Raw genomic sequence first — 21,738 nt, 5'->3', positions numbered from 1 at the left:
GGAGCTGGAAGGCACTGATCTAGGGCCCAGTGTCGTTGCAGAGGTTGCCGTCGATGAGGGATAAAAAGGGCCTTGCGCGAGGACGTGTTGTGCAACGGCCGTTATGAAGAGGCTGCAGGGGCAATGCAGATCTTTGAGATGGGTCTGATCCAAGCAGCAGCAGCGATGTGTTGGTTCTGCTCTATGTTGCGCCACGCAGCAGAGGAGATGTATCGGTTCTGCTGGATCAACAGAGGCTAGCAGAGCACCTTGGGCCCACTATCAAGGGTCCAGGACTGGAGTGGCACCAATTGGCAGGGCAGGCTCACAGATGACAGAGTCCCAGTGCTGGGGTCGAGATTGTTGGGGCTCTCTATCCCCGAGTTACGAGTCAGGAGGTCAGCCAACTAGCTCTTGGCGTGGCCCTGGGGTCCTGCACTCAACAGATGCCAAACCAGTCATTCTCAACCAGTGGTCCTGCACTCACCAGATGCCAAACCAGTCATTCTCAATCAGACAGGAGGGCAGTAGGTCAGCACGGCAGCAGTCCTTCAAACAGCAGTCTAGAAGAGTGACAATCCTATCAGCACCACATCAGTCCTTTTTCCTGGTAGAGTATATACAAGTCCAGAAGTGTACTGAAGAGGCCCAGCTCCTCCCTCCCATCCTGCCTCGGATGGCCCATCCAGTGACACCTAAGCTCCCCCACAGTGTGTGGCTGTCTAGGAGAAATACACAAAGCCCGACTGTCCACTGTACCCAGTCATGTGACTCAGACAGCCTACAGGCACCAAATGTCTACAGCAGGAAAATGTAAACTTCTTAAGGTGGCATTTTCAGAATTGTAATTTAAAAACAGGCTTCACCATAAGTTAGGAATTTTCATTACAGTTCCAAAGACACCAAACATGAACTGGTTAAATGTTGCCATTTGGAAATGACAGCTTATTAAATGTAATAAGGTAACTCCAATGCTACACTGTGGGAGAGGTAGGACTGCAAGTAATGAAAAACAAGTTTAAAGGGTTTTCACTGCTCCAACATGTATAACTTAAAAGTGCATGCCCTACATTTTAGATATATTGCACCCTGCCTTCTGGAATGTCCGGTGCCTACCCTAGGGGTGACATATATATTAAAAAGGAAGGTTTGGGCCTGGCATAAGGTTTACTTTGCCAGGTTGAAAGGGCAATTCAAAACTGCATACACAGGCTGCAATGGCAGTCTAGAGACCGGTTCAAAGTGCAACTTAATTTGGTGGCAAAATCAGTGCGGCAGGTCCAATAGTGGCATTGAATTCACAGGCCTGGGCACATGTAGTGCCACCTTAATAGGGACTTACAAGTAAATTAAATATGCCAATTGGGTATAAGCCGATCTTAACCTGTATTAGGGAGCAAGGACAAGCACTTTAGCACTGGTTAGCAGTGTGCAGAGTCCTAAAACGAGCAAAAGGCCGGGATCCAAGTCTTGGGTGACCTTTATGAGGACGGGACGCTATTACCGTTCCCGCCGCTCATGGACCGCTTTGACATACCTGGAGGCGATTTCCTGCTACATGCGGCGATAACGCGGGCAATACAGGCACACTGGAAGGGAGGGCTTGAGGAGCCAAAGACGACAATGGTATGTCAATACACTATGATGGCAGCTGGAACGGTTAAAGCAGTTACATACCTGTACACCAGAATGCTTAATGGAGGGGCTACCTCCGCTGGAGGCGCTTAGAGGTAAATGGGAAACGGACATAGGGAAGGAAATTGCCGAGACAACATGGGCGCAGCTGATGCGCGTGCTCTTCCAGGCCCGACGCAAGCGCGGTTTCAACTAGTCCACTTTTACATCCTCCACCGGGCGTACCTGACCCCCGGAAGGATACAAAAATACTTTGCTACAGATTCCGCGGCTTGCCCTAGATGTAAGGCAATCGGTGTGGAGCTCGGCCACATGTTATGGACCTGCCCTAGCTTGACCCTCTATTGGAAATTGGTGGGTGATACTCTTAACGAAGTGGCAGAGCGTGAATTACAGTTTGACATGGCGGTTGGGGTTCTCCATTGGTTTCCGCATACCTCTAAAAACAAAGTCACAAGTAAATTCATAGATATGGGACTTACACTAGCGAAACGTGAAATCACACGACACTGGAAGGCTCGAACGGGTCCAGTAGATGCTAAGTGGCGCGATGAGTTCCTCAAATGGGCTGGTGGGGAGAGCACCTTGAGATTCCAACTGGCGCAGCGACAACCGAACGATAGGGCTTTAGAGACTGCGCATGCGTGGGAGGCCCTGGTACAAGCTTTACGCGACTATGATACGCGAAGCGACTCAGAAGACTGAGACAAGGACCGGACTACATCCCTGTAACACGACAGGTACACTGCATGATTTCTTAACTGACTACCCCGATGCTCCAGATCCACAACGACTGTCCCAATAATGAAGCACCGATGGCGGGGACTGGGAAAGGAGGGGGGGGCGTTAATACTCAATACTGCGATGTTGGTTGTTGGGGAGGGGGGGAGATATATGTAGGGAGGGTTGTTCATAAAAGGAAAAGCGGGCACGAGGTCCCCCTACTAGATGGCTACGATGGACTATTGCTTTGCGCCCTTTAATTTATCCTGAAACACGCCGCCCGGCCTCCGGGATGTGGGCTAATGGGCCGTGTACAGAGCTGCCGGAAGACTGGCACGTCGTAACCACTAGGAATGGAGCTATAATATGTGATAATGTGAGAATTGTATATTGCCTGCAATAAAAACATTTACAAAAAAAATAAAAAAATGGAGAACGGAGGGCAGTTGGTGGAGGCAGGGATAGTGCCAGCAATCTGACCATGGCACGCATGTCAGCAGTGGCAGCTAATGGAAAATGCAAGGTAGGAGGCAGGGGTATGCACACAGAATGGGGACAGAGGAGAGAAGCTGACCAATGAAGGCAGGGGGAGGGCTGGATTACACAGGCTGATAACAGAAGGCGAAGGTAGGGGAGACAGGGGCAGCAAGTGGAACACAGATGGCAGGCAGGGGTGGCCGGGCACACAAATGGAGAACAGAGGGGAAGTAGGGGAAGGGACGGCAAGATGATCAGAGGACACAGTGAGGTGGTCGCCAGCAGGGGGGTTGGCCTGTACCAACCTGCTGTGAACAGTCAAAGGCTGTGTTCAGTGGAGGGGTTTGCTGAATATATTAAAGAAAAATCTAGAAGATCATGAAAAAACAAAGGTTTAATAGACATAGTCTGGTACGGTAATATGATCTTGCCTAACTTTAAAATATTCCTGAAATTCATTGGAAAAAAAAACATTGGTTAGATTAACAATATAGTTAGGTACAGTAAAAAGATCTTGGTTTACATTTAAAAAAATGAAATTCACTAAAAAAAGATTACAAAGTAAAGTTATAGTTAGGTGTTGAAATGAGTTAAAAACGCTTAAAAACAAAAACACACTGAAATTAGCCAATTATAGTTTACTGAGCCAACTATAACAAACACCTGACGTGCAGTGCTTATAATCTCAGGTATTACATCACTCAGTATAGTACAGTGTGTTGCTGTTTTCTACTTATGATAAGGAGTATTTTTAGACCAGGCCATTTGTCTAAGAAGATCATCCCAACAGAGCATGCATAGCAGCTTGAAGGATTTGTGTCTTGATGAGGCACAAAGTAGGTATTTATATTGAGGTTTCAAGGCTTTGAGGAAATCAAGGTATGGCGAGCTTAGCACCTGGGCAGAAATCAAGTTTCTAAAAAGTGGGAGAGGAGGGGGGACATGTGTTGTCAATAGCCACTGTGAGCATAATGCATAGCACCCAGATTCTGCTAGTAAGCAAAATGATCAGAGGACACCGAACTGTGAAAGGTTAGCATTGGGCCAAGCAGGGTAATATGTGGTGCAAGAATTTATATTCTATCAAGAGGAGCAAAAGCATATGGCTGGAGGCCTACCAGATGGCTGTTTTAAGAACGAAAATGGCTTGAGAACGGTGTGGTGGTAAGAAATGTTGGCGATTCCAAAATTCTGGATTTTCTTACTAAATAGCAGTTGACAGCTGGCTGCCTTCATGGAGGAGGTGATTAACGATTCCAGACGCATGCTGCTATTAAAGAGATCCTCTAAGTTCCTGGATAAGTGGGAAGGCATCAAAACTCTAGGAAAAGGGCAACATCACACCAGAACATCCTTGGAGAGCAGTTCAACACTCAGGAGCGCCACGGGCCGTCAAGTGGGAGACACAGTTAGTTTCAATATGAACAGTCGCATGAGGCCAGGTAAGGTAAAAAAAAAAGTGGCAAGCGGTATAGAAATGTTACATCAACAACAGAAGTACTGCAAAGAAACAAGAGTTGGGGCACAAGATGCATTACTGTTGGAGATAGACAATGTCGGCTGTGAGGGCAAAGAGCACCATACTGCTGGCAACAGTTGGTTGATTTGAAGACACAAACCTCTGTAATCTCACAGTCATGTCACACAAAGATATGGAATTGTATAAAACATACCACCAGGACTGTGCTTAAAGCTGCACTACTGATTGAGGCTCTTGAATTTGACGAATCCCTTTATCTCTTTGACATTATATTTCTTACTGTTGCTCTTTGCATAATGCCATGCAATGGATTGAAATAACACGTGTTCTATACATATTAGATACATTAAAAAACACACACACACAAATTGAAATTGCACCTTGCCTTCAGGAAATGATTAGGTCTTTTTGGTTGTTTAAACAAACAATCCCTCCCAAGTTTAAGGAATGAAACAGCATTTAGAGGAAACAAAGTGATGTAAGGAACTCTGCTGGAATGTGCATTCTAAGTATAGATTGTAAGCGGATCCCCTTCCATGGTCAGCAACTAATGGTATTGAGTCAGGAAACCACAAGCGGTTTCACTATTTTTAAACCAAACATACCTGAAACTGAATTAATGGATGATCACCAAATATATATTCCAGTCTTCCACTGACTTGCAACACATAGTGGCTCAGTTCTATCTCTTCATCTTCTCTTCCATGAAAAGTCAAGCGTTTTCGAATTGCAAGCTCATTCACCTTGATAGGATTCATGTTTGGAGATACTTGGAAACTGAATACATCCTGATAAGCAGCACAAAAAAACACCAATGAAAAACAGATTTATTGAGAGTTGTCAAAGAATCACACATTCCAGACAAAATCCTATCAGCCGATGCAGCTGAAATATATCTAGCAAAGACTTTGCTTGCCACCATTAGAGAGGAAACTAGACCACTCAGTCTTTACACGTGTAACATCTACACTGTGATACACTATATACACATAATCTTTTACTTGTTTCCATTAGTAAACATGGTTTCTATAATTATGAAGTATTTTCAGTAGTATTACATAGATCTTAAGAAAACAAATAAAAAACAATGGATGCTGTTCAGAAACCCAAAAACCTGCATTAAGTACTTTTGTGCTTACCAGTCAGACAAGCACTGAGATGATCCAGGATAATGAGAAGTGGGATATCTCTCTAAATGCTAGTTTTTCCATATTTTTAATTGCACTACTATTCCCATCTAAAAAAATGATGAGCAACTAATACAGAATTCATTAGATTAGTATTTACTGAATTCTGAATTCGTTGCGCAGCAGCAGCGAAAAATAGACCTATTCACTTGAATGGTTGCATTCAAACACCAACATAAGGTGTGCTACATTAATTAACAACTGACTACTACCAGAACTTCGCTGTACTCCAGCACTAATCTCCCAAAAATATCCAAAACCTCCCTCCTCACAAAAGATAAAGAATGAATAATAAAGGCCAATTGGATGGGCCCAAGCTTTGCCACCACTAAATCTCTCAACTAAGCACAACCTACTATAGAGGGGCATTAATATCCCCAGCAGCACAATCACTGCCAACCACTCTTCTACACACTGACTGAAAAGATAACCTTCAGAATAAACAGCTAAGTATAAACATTTACCTTTGCATTGACATCACTAATATGTCTAATATTGTCTTTCAAGAGAACTGCTTTCACCATCATCTTCTCCTCTCCTCAAATATAGCTCAGGCGTGCACAACCGTGGCAATTTTTAGACTTGTATATAAGCATGTATTCTCTGCCCCCACCAAGTTAAACTCGCAGATTGTACTATAACTGCTAAATATGAACAAATGTAAAGCTTTCATTGACACTGTACCGGCTTCTCCTATGTGCCAAGTTCAGGTGCTGTGCACCTCGCACCTTCCTCATTCAATGGATACATCTTATAGCGTCTACCCACTCCGGTTGAAATGACATGGGGTAATATCCATGTCCATTGATGCTTGGATCTCCCTTGAAGCCTACATTTTGCAGCCTTCTCACTTATCCTCATCCTCACACCAGCACATCATATGGCGTCCATCCCCATGACTGAAGGCGCACAGAAACATAGCTATAGTAATTATTCTCCACATACCTCTATAAGCTGACCCCTAGCAATTATCTGGACTTTGAATCAAAAGATAAACTACTTGAATTACCTAGTACACCCATAAAAATGATTGGACTCTGCCTTATTACCTTCTCCACCACTCGAATACCTAAAGGACTTGTCCGCCTACACATTAGAGCTTCCTTTATCAAACATTTTTCACCCTCTCCATAAAATGTCTATATCACATATGTGCATATGCATCTTCAGCACTTTTAAATTTAAAGGGTTATTCCATGAAAGTCAATATACAGGGTACTATCACACAATACATACAACACCCTGACTACCTAAAACTGACCAGGAAAATTAAATGGCTGAATTCTTGGAAAAACGGTTTAGCGAGATGGTACAAAGGGACAGAAATAAAGAAGGGGGATTAATTAATACAACAGCTTCCATAAACTACTTTTTCTGCTTAATTGTTCACGGGTTGGGTGGGGGAAAGGCATTATAGAAAGCAATATACAGGAAAGAACTTTGTATACCACTTTGCGCTCGCATGAAACATACTTCTAGCATCATTTTTATTTGTCCTAGGAGACATGGGTCAGCACTATTAGATTCACTTAAACATCTGCTGCCACAATTCAAAAAGAGGAGGACATAGTTAGCCCAGACAAAAGCCACACACTAGGGTTTGAATGTTTTCATCACTAACTTTACATTCAATACAACGATGTTGCAATAAATAACTTTACAATGTCCCCAAGACTATTCAGATAACATTTAAAAATATTTGTTCAAGGTTCCAATTATCCAAAGAGGAGAATGGACCAATAAGAAGAGGCAAGTGTGAAAAGCACTCATTGCCTGACCAACTTTCCTCCGAGAGGCTGTCTCAATTTAAATCAATAATTCTTAAAAGCTTGACTTTTTCAAAAAGCAGATTAGAAGCACAAAATGATGGCACACGGGTCTATAAACGAATACACAGAAGATAATAAATCAGATTGTTTTTAGCTCATCGGGTGAGATTTAGTATATGAGCAATACAGCGAAAGAAAAGAGCATGCGAGTGAATAGTATAGGAATGTAAAAGCTAACAAGTAATTATATTAGCGAACCAACAGCTGCTGGGGAGGAGGGTGGGTGCATATGAATCTACACCACTACACTCTACGAAGAGATGCTTACAGGGTAGCATTCCATCCATTGCATTTTTTGAACATTGATACATATGCTTATCATCAAATGTAAAGCAGTGCTCCCCATAAGCTGTGGTTAGGTATTGGTTGATGTAGACGTTTGAAAGGTTTTGTAATACAGCTTGACCCACTCTAGCTTGTTGATTAGCTAAGATATCAACACAATAGTGTTTTTTGAATGTATGTGGATAATTCCATGAGACTGCTTTAAAAACACATGCTAGTGGGATGTCCCCATAAATACCATTGAGGCTCCCTTTTGGCGTGTGGAGTGAGCCCTTGGAGTCAGTTAGTACTCTGCTTTTCGGTTGCAAGTCTGAATACAACTAACTATCATTATGGCTATTCCCGCTTTGGATATTGGAGATCCTTGCTGTGGCTTTGTAAATGAAACAAAGAGCTGTTGTGTTTTGTGAAAAGATTTAGTTATTTCTATCTAATACATTAATGCCCTTTTAACATCTAAAGTGTGTAGAGTTCTTTCTGCTACTGAATCCGGTTTAGGAATAAAAAGAAGTAGCTCAATTGTTTAATTTCTGTGTAAGGGCGACACTACTTTTGGTAGAAATTTAGGGTTAGTACAAAGTACTAATTTTGTTGGAAGTATTTGAAAGAAAGGCTCCTCTAATATAACAGATTTGATTTCACTTCTACTTCTAAGAAAGGTGACAGCCATTAAAAAGGCTATCTTCCATTTGAGGAACTGGAGATCAAAGGAATCAAGTGTCTCGAAAGGTGGACCCATAAGTCTTGTGAGGACAATATTAAGGTTACAGACGGGTGCTGGTGGGGTGGAATGACTCAAGTCCTTCCATAAATGCTTTAACCACTGGAACTTTAAAGAGTGTCATATGAGGTCTGTTTTGAATACAAGGAGCTAAAGCGCCTAATATATTCTGACTGATATGTAAACAAGGCCTGCTAGCTGTAGATGAAAGATAACCAATAAGATCTTGCACTGTTGGTGATAGTGGCTGGATTTGTTTATTTAAACAATAATAGACAAATATTTTCCAGTTTAGTGCACAGCATTCGTGTATAGCTGGTTTACCTGCTTGTTTGAGAATATTTATGCATTCTTGTGGTAGAGTAAGGTATCCAAATTCTAGGACTTCAGGAGCCAGATTGCTAGATGGAGCTATCTGGTATTTGGGTGCATTACCCTACCTTGATCCAGAGTGAAGATGTGGCCAGAGAGGTAATTTCTCATGTGACATTACCGATAGTTGCAGTAGGGTTGTGAACGAAGTCAGACATGCGCACATTGGGGCTGTCAGGATTAGTTTGAAGGATGTTTGTGTTAGACTTTGCACCAAAAATGGAATCATTTGGAGAGGGGTTAAAAGCATAAGCAAATATCCCTGAGCAATTGATCCATAGAGCATTGCCTTTGATTTGAAGGTGATGAAACCTGAAGGCGAAGTTTTGGCATTTTGCTTTGTGTTGCAAACAAGCCTATCTCTGGGGTTACCCAACGTTTGAAGTATGAGTGTAGAAGTGTTTTTGTCGAATTCACATTGGTGCACTTGCTGATGTGTTCTGCTGAGAATCTCTGTGAAGTCTTTATCACCCCTGGTTTTCTGCTAGGATATTAATTTTATGTTGGCTAGTAAGGAGAGCTGCAATGAGTGATCCCCCCCCGAACATAATGCATAGCAGTCATGTCATCCGTGGGTAGTGGGACTATTTTATTGTGAAGATTATTACGAAATGCTTTCAGAGCTCGTTGAATTGCTGTGGAAGCACTTCTGAAATGTTGACCATAGACCGTGTGCTGGGAGACTCCGCATATGTTCCCCTCAACACTGAAGGGATGCATTTGTGGTAATGGTGACTTGCAGAATTGGGCCTTTGAAGGGCCGACCCTGAAACAGAATGTTGCTGTTCCACCACTTCAGACAGCAATGGGTCTCTGGCCCTACGAACACTAGATCTTGTAGATGCTGCTCCGCTTGAGAACGCTGTGATTAAAGAGTGTGTTTAAGGGGATGCATATGTAGTCAAGAATTTGGTACTATGTATATGCATGATGCCATAATTCCTAGAAAGCTCATAACTACTTTTAACATGACTTGATGCTTGATGATGTGGTTGAAAAAGAGGTAATGCTAGGTGGATTTTCACACTCTTTCTTGGCTGGGATAGGCTTTGGCTGTGACAGAGTTTAATACTGCACCTAGAAATGGTATTTTCAAAGGTTAGAGGTGCAACTTAGTTATGTTGAGTGTAAACCCTAGTTGGTGCGAAGTCTGATTACCTGCTGCATGTCCTGTAGACATTCTTTGGTATGACCTTTGATGAGCCAATCGTCCAGATAGGGAAAACATATATGCCCCCTTTCTGAGAAAAGCTACCACTACTGCAAGGCATTTGGTGGATATCCTTGGAGCTGTAGTTACTCTGAATGGTAATACTTTGAATTGGAAGTGCTGTCCATTGATTTGAAAACTGAGATCGCAACTTTGTGTTGGACACATGGGAATATGGAAAAACTCATCTATAAGATAGAACGAGGTCATGAAATCTCCTTGCTGTAGCCATGGTATCACATCTTGTACTGTGACCATGAGAGAGTACAGCCCGGGCATCCTCCAGGCACAGAGGCAGCACTTGCGCAACCGTATCTCACACAGAGTGGGTGTAACAGCCCAATAGACATGCTGTGTTTACCGTCCGCAGTCCCAAACTGGAGGAAGAAAACGTCTTCCCAAGAGGATCCCGATTTTTGGATTCCCTATCCGGTGGAGCGTTAGGGAATGGGCCCTTGGAGGTAGAGACTTGGACCACCACTCTCTCAGGGGTGGGGTGTTGGGAGAGTAAAGATGGGTTGCCCGGAGTCAGGCGGTGACATCGGGCAATCATTCTTTCCAAAGGAGCCCCAGTGTTGGACCTGTACCAGGTGCCCAAAAGGATGTCAGTGAGGGCTTCATTAAATGGAAGCAGGGGCTCCGAAGAGCTCGCTGCCCGTTGTAGCACCTCTGTCAGTAGGTTAGTCCGGACTACTACTGTAGGTAGCTCGAGGTGAAGACCCTCAGCCACCCTACACATCACCACGGCGTAAGATGCTCCCTCCTCTGTAGCCACAGTAGGAGGAGACAACATTCCAAGGTCTGGTGAGGTATCCATGCCCAAAGCCATATCCAAAGCCATGTGCACTGCGCACCAGGCCTTCTGGAACACTGGCCCTAAAATTACCCAAGACTTAATTACCCATTATGTGCCCAACAGAAGCCTTCGCTCCAGTCAAACATTTCTTGCAAAAAACCCCAAAATAAAAAGATCCAGATCCGGAGGCAGGACCTTCTCCTTCAACGGTGCTAGAGCCTGGAACGCCCTCCCACTGCACCTTAGAGCTAATTCTAACCTCTCAACCTTCCGCAGACAATTAAAGACCCATTTATTTCACTCAATCTAGCTAATCTCATCCCTAATTCTCCTTCTAAGCCTGCTGTAGGTATTCGGTTCTCCTAGCGCTTGGACGCCTCCGGGCAGCAATTCGCGCTATACAAATGTACATCCTATCCTATCCTATCCTATCCAGGCCACTAGCTTCCCGAAGTTCCTCTCGCCAGTCCGGTTCATAGCCTAACTGGTCAGTCAGAGGGTCTCCAGACCCCTCCCAGTCCTACTCGCCCTCTTCTAGCTGCCAATCTGGTCTAAAAGGGCCAGGGTAGAACAGGGACACAAAAGATCCCGATGCCAGTCCGGCTCGGTGTCTACATCGGGGCCCACATTGTCTGGAGACACAGCAGACGCCGGTTGCGGACGTGGTGCCGGTGGAATCTGTGCCGGTGGAGGTGTCACAAGGTTGACCGGCACCGTTCTGGATGCAAACCTGGATCCAAGGGGGCCCTGCGCCACCGCCGGCGGAGTCAGGCTGCCCAAAGACGGCATGCATTGCTTCATAAAATTTAAGAAGCTGGGCAGGGGTCGCTCCGGGTCCCGAGAAGGGTGGCGGAGCCACGGGAGGGGCACCACCCACACCCCCGTCTCATCAACCGACAGACGGGGAGTAGTCTAAGAGTGACAATGCTGCTTCGACTTCTTCTTGTGCTTTGACTTACCTAACCCAGAGTGCGAAGACTTGGATGAAGAAAGATGGTAGTGGCTCCTCGACCTGTCCCTTGACTTCCCACGCGACCGGGACCTCCAACAGTGTGGAGCCGACTGCCAGGCCTCGAGAAGCTTTCGGGAACGCTCCCACAAAGGCTATGGATTCATGGTCCGGCAGTCAGAGTACAACTTGGTCGTGGTTGCGCTCCAGGCAAAACAGGCACACAGGGATCCGTCACTAGCATCAGTCGGTTACAGAAACCGCAAGCCTTGAAGCCGGGCATCCCTCAAGCACCAGGAGTCAAAGACTCAGCAAAACAGTGTCAACAAAAGTCGAGAAAAAGTCAGTCAAAAAGTGACAGGAGGTTCCGTTCTCTCATGATCTGCGCTGGCTGGCGCGGAAAAAGAAAGAACTGACGTCAGCGCGCGAGGGCGGCATCTAAGTAGGTACAGAGATGTCATCCTGGCAACTATGACGTCAACGATTAACATGAAGCCGACCAACGCCACCATTAGACGCGCAGGGGTACTGCTGACGAAAAACTTTCCAGATCCTGTCTGACGCCTAGGGGTAAGGGATCTATAATGAACTGTTTCATAAAGCAAGCACGGATCCACTGAACCTGCAAACTATTAGGCAAACACCTAGTTTAAACAGCACTGATCTCTTCTCAAAGATTCTGGCAAACGTGCTGGGCCATCTTTTGCCAAATCTCTGTATTATGAGCAGGAACAATTCATCCACAACTGACAGACATCTCACAGCACTAGAAAAGCTGGTTGATTGTTACATTATGGTTAACACTGTATAGCTCTCTTCGTGCTGCGGTGCTCGTGACATAACATCCATGTTATTGATGTCATCTGTTGTGGGATTCGATTAGGCAGCGGTTGGGGTTTGAGTTTGCCTGGCGGCTGGTCGGTGAACTGTTCTGTCTTAAATAAAGTTACATTTACCCATTGAGCAGAGGATTGCTTCAGCTCAATGGGACAGGAAAGCCTTAAGAGTAGCAGGGGAAATGATCATCCCACTTCTTCTGAGACTTCTTATCTGAACCAAGAGTTGGCATTCGGAGGACAAGGGTTTTCAGGGAATGTAGGATGCCGCAGTATTTGAAAGATTATGTGTGTTACTAATTTTGTCTATTTTCAGCCTTGCAAAGCGGGCAGAAGGATTGTTCTCATGGTATTGTGAATTGGTTGACCTTCTAGTTTTTATTTCATGTTTATATTGCCCTCACCATTTTAGTTACAACTTCCATTTATTTACTTATGATTTTTCATCCTTTAGAGCTTATGTCCATTATTTACTACTATGTTTAAATTGTTCCAATTTCTATTTTGTATGTAAGGTAAGGAGATGTGTTATATTGTGGTTAACACTGTACAGCTCTCCTCATGCTGCCGTGCTCGTGACATTATGACACCCATGTTATTGATGTCATCTGTTGCTGGATTCGATTAGGCGGCTGTTGGGGTTTGAATTTGCCTGGCCGGCTGGTCGGTGAACCGTTCTGTCTCGCTTAAACAAAGTTACATGTATCCACTGAGTGGAGGATTGCTTCAACTCATTTACCACACTGATATGTACTCGAAGAAAAAAATATTTTTATCACACTTGATGCCGAGAAATCTTTCCAACTGACACACACAAAGCGCATGTAACTGTTATTAAGGAAATTTGTATTTAGACCAATATTTACGGAATATATTCTTTTGAATTCTAATGCCCACTGAACTAGTGTTCGATTGCTCTTTGGCTGCTGTTCAAAGGGTCCCAAAGTGAGTGGGATAGCCGGTGTCCCTTTTACCACAATGATGAGCGTGAGCATTCAACAGAATAACAGCACCGCTGTACACAAAAGGCAAGCATACAACCCAACGTGCTTTTATTTGCAAATACTATTCTCACGATGGAGAACCCATCCATTCCTTTGAAGAGTACTCGAACAGGGCACAAGTCCCTTGGAAGCATCTGCGATTTTAAAAGTAACTGCTTCAAGCATAAATTCTGTCACAGAATACCCAGATCTTTCTGATAATCTACAAAAGTGGTCCTCTTCATTTGGGACAACTGGATTTGTTATTTAGGAGACCTCATTCATTTTATTCCCTTCAAATAATACAACGCTGAAAAGGCAGCTAATTTCCTAAGGGGTAAAGATATTCCATTCCAGGAACGATTGAGGCCAGCAGCACACAGTATGGATTCACTGGCTAACTACGCGGACCTGAATAAATGGTTGGATATTAAACCTAAACAGTGTCAGCTTAACCACCAATACCAATATGTCCGATCAGGGTGATTGCAGATAAACATCACACCTTTCCACAGCTCAGATCACTGGCATGTGATCTTTCACCCTGGTCATCTTTTAAAACGACAGGATGGAGTCAGGAGCAACAATCGTTTATATCACTAACAGTCTGTATGGAAACCCAAGTCACACTTCAAACTGAGTGGCATTCAAAAATGGAGTATTTGCTTAAATCCACCTTCTAGCTCCAAACACGCACATTTATTAATGTTTCTACAACCCATTAAAACGTTTTGAGGGCAGGCAAGACTTTGTTGCGTGCAGTATACGTGTTTGCTTTTAACAGAAGTGCTGGATCATAAGATGTTGCCCTTAAACACAAAAAAAGTAACAAACTTCACACATTGAGCGTGGAGAAGAAGAGGTAAAAAAAAAATTAAACAAAATGTAATACGTGATCTTAAAGGCGAAAAAAATACCTAAACACAATGTAAAGATGTACCGTGGCCCACATTCTGATAGAACACAACTAACTGGCGAGAGTGTGCGGCATGGACAGAAGAAGTGGTGTACCCACTCGCCCCAAGCATACGTGGAATGTAGGAGCACACGGCTTAATTTAACAGTTTAAGAAGCAAGCCAGCAACCTAACCTTAGAAGAAAAGGTTCCCGTATCTTGAGCACGGGATAGAACGACGACGCAGGATTAAAGTTAATTTGCCATACAATTAAAAGTGCTCCTTTGCCTAATTGTGAGAGATATCTGGATGCAAACACGACCAAGAGAACTTAGATGGAGAAGAATCATTGCTTGGGCTGTAAATTGTTCTACCTCCCTTCTCTCCAAGGATTCTCACTTTCAAAATTAAAACAAAAGCCATGAAGAAGTGAGCTCGAGTTACAGACGTACTTGCTACTCGACGAAGTGGTAGCAAAACTAAGCACGGTAAGCCACAAGGCAAACTAGGAGGAAGTGAAGCAACAGTGAAAGTCCAATTTGATCAACGTTCAAGTGCAGTCATGGGACTACATCTGACGAACAGTATGAAGCAATGCATAATCTGAGTTACGTGAAAAACCTCAGTGGCTAACACCATCTCTCTAAATACCAAGTGTTGTGCCACGTGGTAAAGGAAACATAAAAACTATTCTATGACAGAATTAGCTGCTGCTTTTCAAGATTAGTTAACACATGGAAGCAGTCTGGGTGGAGACTAAATGAACCCTTTGCAATAGAAGAGACTAAACATATCTGTGCAGTAACACCAGTAGGCATGTGCCTGGTGATACAAAAAAGCATGACCGGCAGTCACCAAGTGACGTTGCGTTGTGGTAGTGAATCACTAATTCACAAAAGCCCTCAGCTACTCCAAACGGCTCCCCACTGAATGTAATGGGAGAGCAAATACAGTCCCTCGCTGTATCCTTGACACGTCACTTTTCTCAGATGATAACTTAAACTACTTGTGTTGATGGTTTACCTTATTTTACAGATTGGCGCTCTCCACCCTGACTAATGGTGCACCAAGACACAATCCTTTTGTTTGTGCCACTGCCAGCCACTTACCGCTTTTTAAATGTAAGCGGAGATCTATTAGAGGAAGCCTTACTAAATTTACCTTTATATGAAAGTTGACATTTGTTATACAAAACATCACACAATCCACATAGACGTGGTTTGACGTCTGCTTTACAAAGTCAAAACGCATTCCACCCACCTACCTGGCAGTCTTCAAAATGAACTGACACCACAAGGTTTCCTCGGAAGAGTCGATCCTGGAAATTTTCTGGGATTGAGGGTTCTAGCTCTGGAGGGAAGGTGCGTTTCAGCCAGTCTATCCAAGACAATCCCAGAAGAGACTGCATCTTTGTTTCACTGATTTTACGCATCTTATTGCGGAATTCTTTCACCTCTGGGTCCTTGAGGGCATCAAATTCATGTAAGCCTGGAAAGGAGAAAGAAGTTGTCTAGGTGACAGAGGCATTTCTATATTCTACAGTTTCTGACATCATATAACATTAGTTGGAAGGAGTACTCTAAAAACATTAGTAACTGAAACAGCAATAAAGGATATTCATAAAACATACTGAATGGTGCTTACAGTACTTTACTGTTAAGTGAATAAAAATGCAAAGTTTTTCAAAAATGCATAAACTGGACAGTATATCTATCAATAAGGATTCAGGCCTCAGTAGTAGCATCCTCTAGGTTTTACGAGTGTCAAAAATAACTTAAAACTAAACATACTGATATATGAATATTTGAAAAGAAGATAAATAGATAGGGATTCAAAGTTTTGGAGGCGGCCCTTGGATTGACATGGTTAGTTATGTACGGTGTACTGGATGAAATTTAACCTTACCAGTTCAAATTGCCTTGTTAATTTTCGTCATTTATACTTTAATGCTTTACTGTAGAAGATTGAGTTATTAGTTGTCCAGGATGTGAGGCTTGCACAAGTAATAGGTCTACAAAGTCCCATTAATGAGAACCAAGCACCCTATTGTGGCGCTCGACTCTCAGGGTAGTGAAGCACAGCAGTCCAAGGCCTACTCAGGGAAAGTGGAGTGAGCTAGTAATCGTGATTCGTTGGTACGCAATATTAATACTCAATAAATGATTGTTCAGTCTTTGAAAAAGGAAAAGTACATTTAGCACACACACATTACTAAATACTACACATTAGTTTTCAAATATATACTTAAGGCAGATTTAAATACCTTCGATTAGATTATGAAATAACCTCCCCCACCCTCCTAGATATACCAGACAGCCCATCAAAAATAGGGAGATATAACTTTAAATCAAACAAGCCTATTGGCTTTATCAAGGGTCATCACAACGTATAAGGTAAGTCTATTGGCTTTACCAAGACCACCGTCTGATGTCCCTGCTGGCTCCCTGCCCAGCCAGCTCCTCCTCTGTCGGCACGGGACACAGAAGGCTGCTTTTTCCCTGCACGCTCTATGCGGGCAGGGTGTTCTGTATGTGGTAGCCTCCTGATCCACGAGACACTGGCATGGGTGTGGGGAGCAGCCACCACTAGCAGGGGGCACACACGTTCCCCAGTGTCCTGCCTCTATGGGGCCTGGCAAGGAGGGTCCCATGTCCCTAAACTCGCTGCGTAGGGGGCACTCTCCTGTTCTTCATTGTCTCAGGGGCCCAAGATGGGGGCCCAGGCCCTTCTCTTTGGTGGAGGGGCACAAAGGCACCCCCCATTTTTTTTCATGGTCACACCAGGGGAGATGTGGGCCGTCGGAGGCAAGAATGAGCCTGGGGAGGGGGCCACACGCACAACCCCCCTTCCAGGTAAAAGAAATCCTCCTTGTGCTGACCCCCCTGGCTCAACCCAGGTGTAAGTTCTCACTGGTTCAGCAGCGCCCCACAAGCTTAATACTTGTTGGTGCATTATTTTTGCTTCTCAGCCACCTCCATTTGTGTTTGGTGACGAGGGATTAGCTAAAAAATTACCATTAGCCTCAAATGAGTTTCATGGAGGTAGAATGCCCATGGATAATAACTAAGTAACACTGTCCCTTTAAGAAAAGCTAAGAGAGTCCGACCTACGTCACTGTTGGTCATGTGACCGGTATTCGTTCCTAACTAAATCTGTTTATAAACCAGTGACTACAGCGGCTCTGTATTGTTTGGGCCGTGGACCTGGCAAGAAGCAGGTTTATTTGCGGGGAGTCGCCGGGTGTCAGGTAAGCGTCAAGCGGCGTGTTTTGTTAAAAACAGCGGGTCTGTTCTGTAACTGCATCAGTTAGCCGGAGGCTCTGCCCAGGCTTCGGCGTGTGATGCAACTTGAACTGGCGGCGCTTAAGCACACTGCTCCTTTCGCTAGCTAAACCCTGAGTGTCCCCCCCCCCCCCCCGAGCGTTGTAACGCTAAGGCTCTATTATTTCTTTAGATCCCCGAGCGTGAAGAGTTTCCCCCAGCCGCGAGCCCATGCAACGCTGTAGAAACGACACGCATGTGAGTATCTCACATGAAGAGACTTTCTCACTCCAAGTTTCTTCCATTTGGTGAACGTGTATTCTTATAATGCTGAGTAATCTGAACTCTTGACGGTCGATTGTTATTGACTGCAGAGTCGTTTTGAACTTTATTGGACACTTGTTTAAATGACATGGATTGAAATATTTTCCATAGCGCTCCTTTACTCTTTAAAAGTTGATTGCGCTTAAAAGGTTTTTGGTTGTTTTTCCAAAAACCATTTGGCTCTCTTTGTAAGTCTTCTGAAATTAATCAGGAAGGCCTGCAAGGAATTTAAGTGAAATAGGTATACAATTTCTGGATTATCAATCAGGCTCCATAGTGTGAGCTATTAGACATAATGATGTTATTATAATTCAATGTCCATAAAGTGGTTTATGGTGTATGCACCTTAAGTAATGGTTTTTATATCATGCAAAGAGTACAAAACTTTAAAACAGAGTGCTTTTCTCTCTATATATATACACATATATATCCTGTGTTTTTTGCTCTGTTTATCTTCCCTTACAGACTTAAATCCCTCACATATAAAAGGGAGGAGAAACACTTGGAAGTTCCAGTGTCCTGATTACACAGAAGGTCGTAATCTTTTTTAGATACTTTGTCTACCTCAGGTGGCAGTGAAGCCTTAGCGTGCTTCACCCACGTGAAGTAGTTACGTATGGTCCTGATGAATGCTGAGCCGAGTTTGGGCTCGTATTAGCAGAAACATGTCGACCTATATTGTTGTTTTTTGTTTAGGATTGGGTGGTTCAAACTAACATAACCACTTTCCAGTCCGACTTTTCTCACGAAGATTTTTAATGAAGTTAGAGCTACCCCCTTAATAAAATACTCACTTTTGGGGAGTAGTCCATACTTCTTTTAATTTCTCAATCACTACTTTCTGAAAAGGACCCAATGAAGACAAATGGCAACCGACAGTCTTGTTGGTGCCCGAGGGTTCTTCTTGTGGCACTCTGCATGCAACCCTTACTGTTTGACTGCTCTTTGTTTGGAATAACTTCTTTACTTGGTGGTAGCTATTGACTATCCCCTTTACCCATTTAGTCACTCATCTGTTGATTTGTAATTATTACTCATAAGGGGTACAAGAGTGGCCTTACGAGCCCTTTCTCTCCTGTTGATTGTATACATAGGTGCATTATTACCACCTTAAAACCACCATCATTTGGGCCTAGATGGGTCAATTTCGAAGTTATTGGGGACATGTTATTCCTGATAGTGAGCTCTAGCCACCAAAGATCATTCCAACAGGCCTTCTGGCCTTCAAGGTGGAGTACTTTGCAGATGGCTGGTCCCACTGGCGCTCTGCACCAGCTTTTCTCCTGGTCTTTGTTTTCTGGTGCTCCTTTTCTCTTGCTTAGGTGGAGAAGTCCAGATTATTTCCCTGAACGGGTCCTCAGGGTGTGTAAGTGGGCCACCCTCACTGGCTCTTAGAGAAACACAGTAGTCATGTGATCAACTGGGGGCAGAGACCTTAGCCCCTTAGTGCATCAGAGGGTTCGCCTTCCAGTTGTCCATGGTTGCAGCTGCTGTTTTAGTCTCAGTGTCTAGGGCACAACAGCAAAGAGGCCCCTCTCTCCCTTGTGCAAGAAATTGTAAATGTGAATGGAAGCCACCACCCCCTTCCCCTCCAGCCAGTACTACAGTGCCACATCACCTATCCACCCAGTCCCAAACCTTCTGCATAGCATGGTGGGACAACCAAAGATGTTTGCATTCCAGAAATCACTTGTCACATCTCCTCTGGGAGCCTCAGCTCTGCCCCTCGTTGACATCACTACCAGGGCCTTTCCCATCAAAACCTTAATGATGAGCTCCTCCCACCTAGATTTACTCCAGTTGTCTGGGCTTCCTCCTTTATTTAGAGGCCTGGGCTGCCTCCAGACCTGATAGTGTGACGGGTAATTACAAAATGCAGATTTTCTTTCCCACCGCTTCTTCAGGAGCTGAATTTTGAACGGACAGGCGCTTTGTTTTCTCTGCTGGATAGAAATGTAATTAACTTGGTTCAGCAGGGTGACAAAAGGCCTGGGCTCTTATCCCTACCGGAGACCGGGAAATATGGAAATTCTGGACGACCTGTAAGTTTATGATCTTGGGACCTACGTGTATAAACTTGTGTGCACACTTTCCATCCAAGTTTCACACCTCACTGGACTTTGCAGGCATATGGGATGCAAAACTGCACTCTAAAACAAATGTCCCCCTATGTGTATATTAAAGTGCCACTGCAGGCAAAAAAGTAAACCATACTGACTTTACCTAGGAGTTCCCACTATTATTATTATAAGGCCTATCTTAGGTTAACACCTAACCTTACAGAGTCCCCTTCGCACTAAGCTACCTGAGCGTAGTTACAGGGCTGAGCAAGGCAGTAGTCTCCCTCAGGTAGCCCACACATTTGCAGACAAATACCAGCTAAGTACCCTTTTACCCGAGCTGCGTCATAGCAGCCTGATCTTAAAAGATGGATACTAGTGGTAAACACGCACAGTATGATTACCGTGGGTGAGACTTACCCACAGTAAAAAGTCAAACTTGGTGATCAAAAAGCAAGAAAATTCAGTTGAATCATTTGCAACAAATACCATTTGGCCACTTATCTTCTTGGGAACGTTCTGAACGTAAAAGGTCTAAAAAAGCAGGGGTATGTCCAAGAACTGCAAAGAGGGATTTTAGTTTCACTAAAAGAACTCTAGGAGTGGCACCACTGAAATCGCCCTTCACCTGACCTCGTCATAATACTTAATACTCTTATTTCAGTTTTCTTCAACTGAATTTGAGTATCCTTTGCCTGACTGGGACTCGTGAAAGACTCGGCCAAGTAAAAGGAGGAGACCCAGGGCATAGGGCCATCGAGGCAAAGCAGTCGTTGTAGCCTAAGTAGAGAGGTGTCCACATCAGTGGAACCACTGTACCGAGGTCAATTGAGAACTAAGTTTTCTATGTTATCAATCTCCAAAGTGGTGCAATTAGGTACAAAAAGCTTCAATAATCACATTTGTCTCAGACCACTTGCTGAACAAGCCCGAACTCATTGTCAGAAAAAAAAACATCTAAGGAGGAGCTGTTGCAGATGCACATTGTGGACCAAGGGTGGAGTCCCTGCATATTCCGTGACTCAAAGCTTTTTCAAAGAAAAATACATTGTAATGTCCACACCCAACACTAGATGGTAAGAGTAAGCAGAGCATGGGCATCTGCAGCCACAGATGCGACATACTTATTGCTAAAATCAAAATGCCAAGGATACCTAAAAGCTTCTTACTGGGACATATGGTGAAAGTGAAGTTATGAATGCGTAAAGCATAGAGCCTCTGGAGTAATATACTTCTATCATGAGTGAAACAGGAAATCCTAGCTACGTGGGCACACATAGGGTTGGTACTTGAGGGAGTGGCTTGGGTAAGGATGGGAAGATCACTTTACCTCTTCGAGGGAAAGAAAATCCTTCCCTTTGTGGTATTCACTCTTCTCCATACACTGCAAGGAACTGACCTGCTCACATAACCCTAGGAAACTAAAAATAGTAGGAACAGAACCATTCCAGGAGACCTCAAAGAAAATACTTGCAAGCCTACTTGGGTCGAGACTGCCTGAATGGTCAAGAGACTCACTAAAGTGACTGCTGGGAAATGGTGGGCGAGGGGGAGAATATTCATTGACTGTCGTTACTATGATCCAAATTCAATAAAAAGTTATTAAAACAAAAGAATAAGACATGAATGACGCTGAAGCAATTCGTGTCCCCTGCAGGTAATGCAGAATGACAACTAGGTACAACACAAAATCTCTGCATTGGTCATAAACTAGTAATGCCCTTTACTAATAGTTC

General features: G+C 43.9%; 1 protein-coding gene across 1 annotated transcript in view; it reads right to left on the bottom strand.

Moving 5' to 3' along the window:
• The window catches only part of PIK3CB (phosphatidylinositol-4,5-bisphosphate 3-kinase catalytic subunit beta), a 1,054,351-nt gene that overhangs the window by 550,149 nt on the left and 482,464 nt on the right, over nucleotides 1-21,738 (bottom strand). The window contains exons 5-6 of the mRNA XM_086943780.1: nucleotides 15,623-15,846; nucleotides 4,900-5,082 (exon numbers count right to left, since the gene is read on the bottom strand). Coding sequence (XP_086799906.1) covers nucleotides 4,900-5,082; nucleotides 15,623-15,846 — 407 coding nt within the window. The remainder of the gene's footprint in view (nucleotides 1-4,899; nucleotides 5,083-15,622; nucleotides 15,847-21,738) is intronic.

This window comes from Lissotriton vulgaris, chromosome 11 (genome assembly GCF_964263255.1).
Source record: "Lissotriton vulgaris chromosome 11, aLisVul1.2, whole genome shotgun sequence".
Classification (NCBI taxonomy): domain Eukaryota; kingdom Metazoa; phylum Chordata; class Amphibia; order Caudata; family Salamandridae; genus Lissotriton; species Lissotriton vulgaris.
The sequence above is the reverse complement of the archived record's forward strand: the minus strand, read 5'-3'. Positions and strand labels throughout refer to the sequence as shown.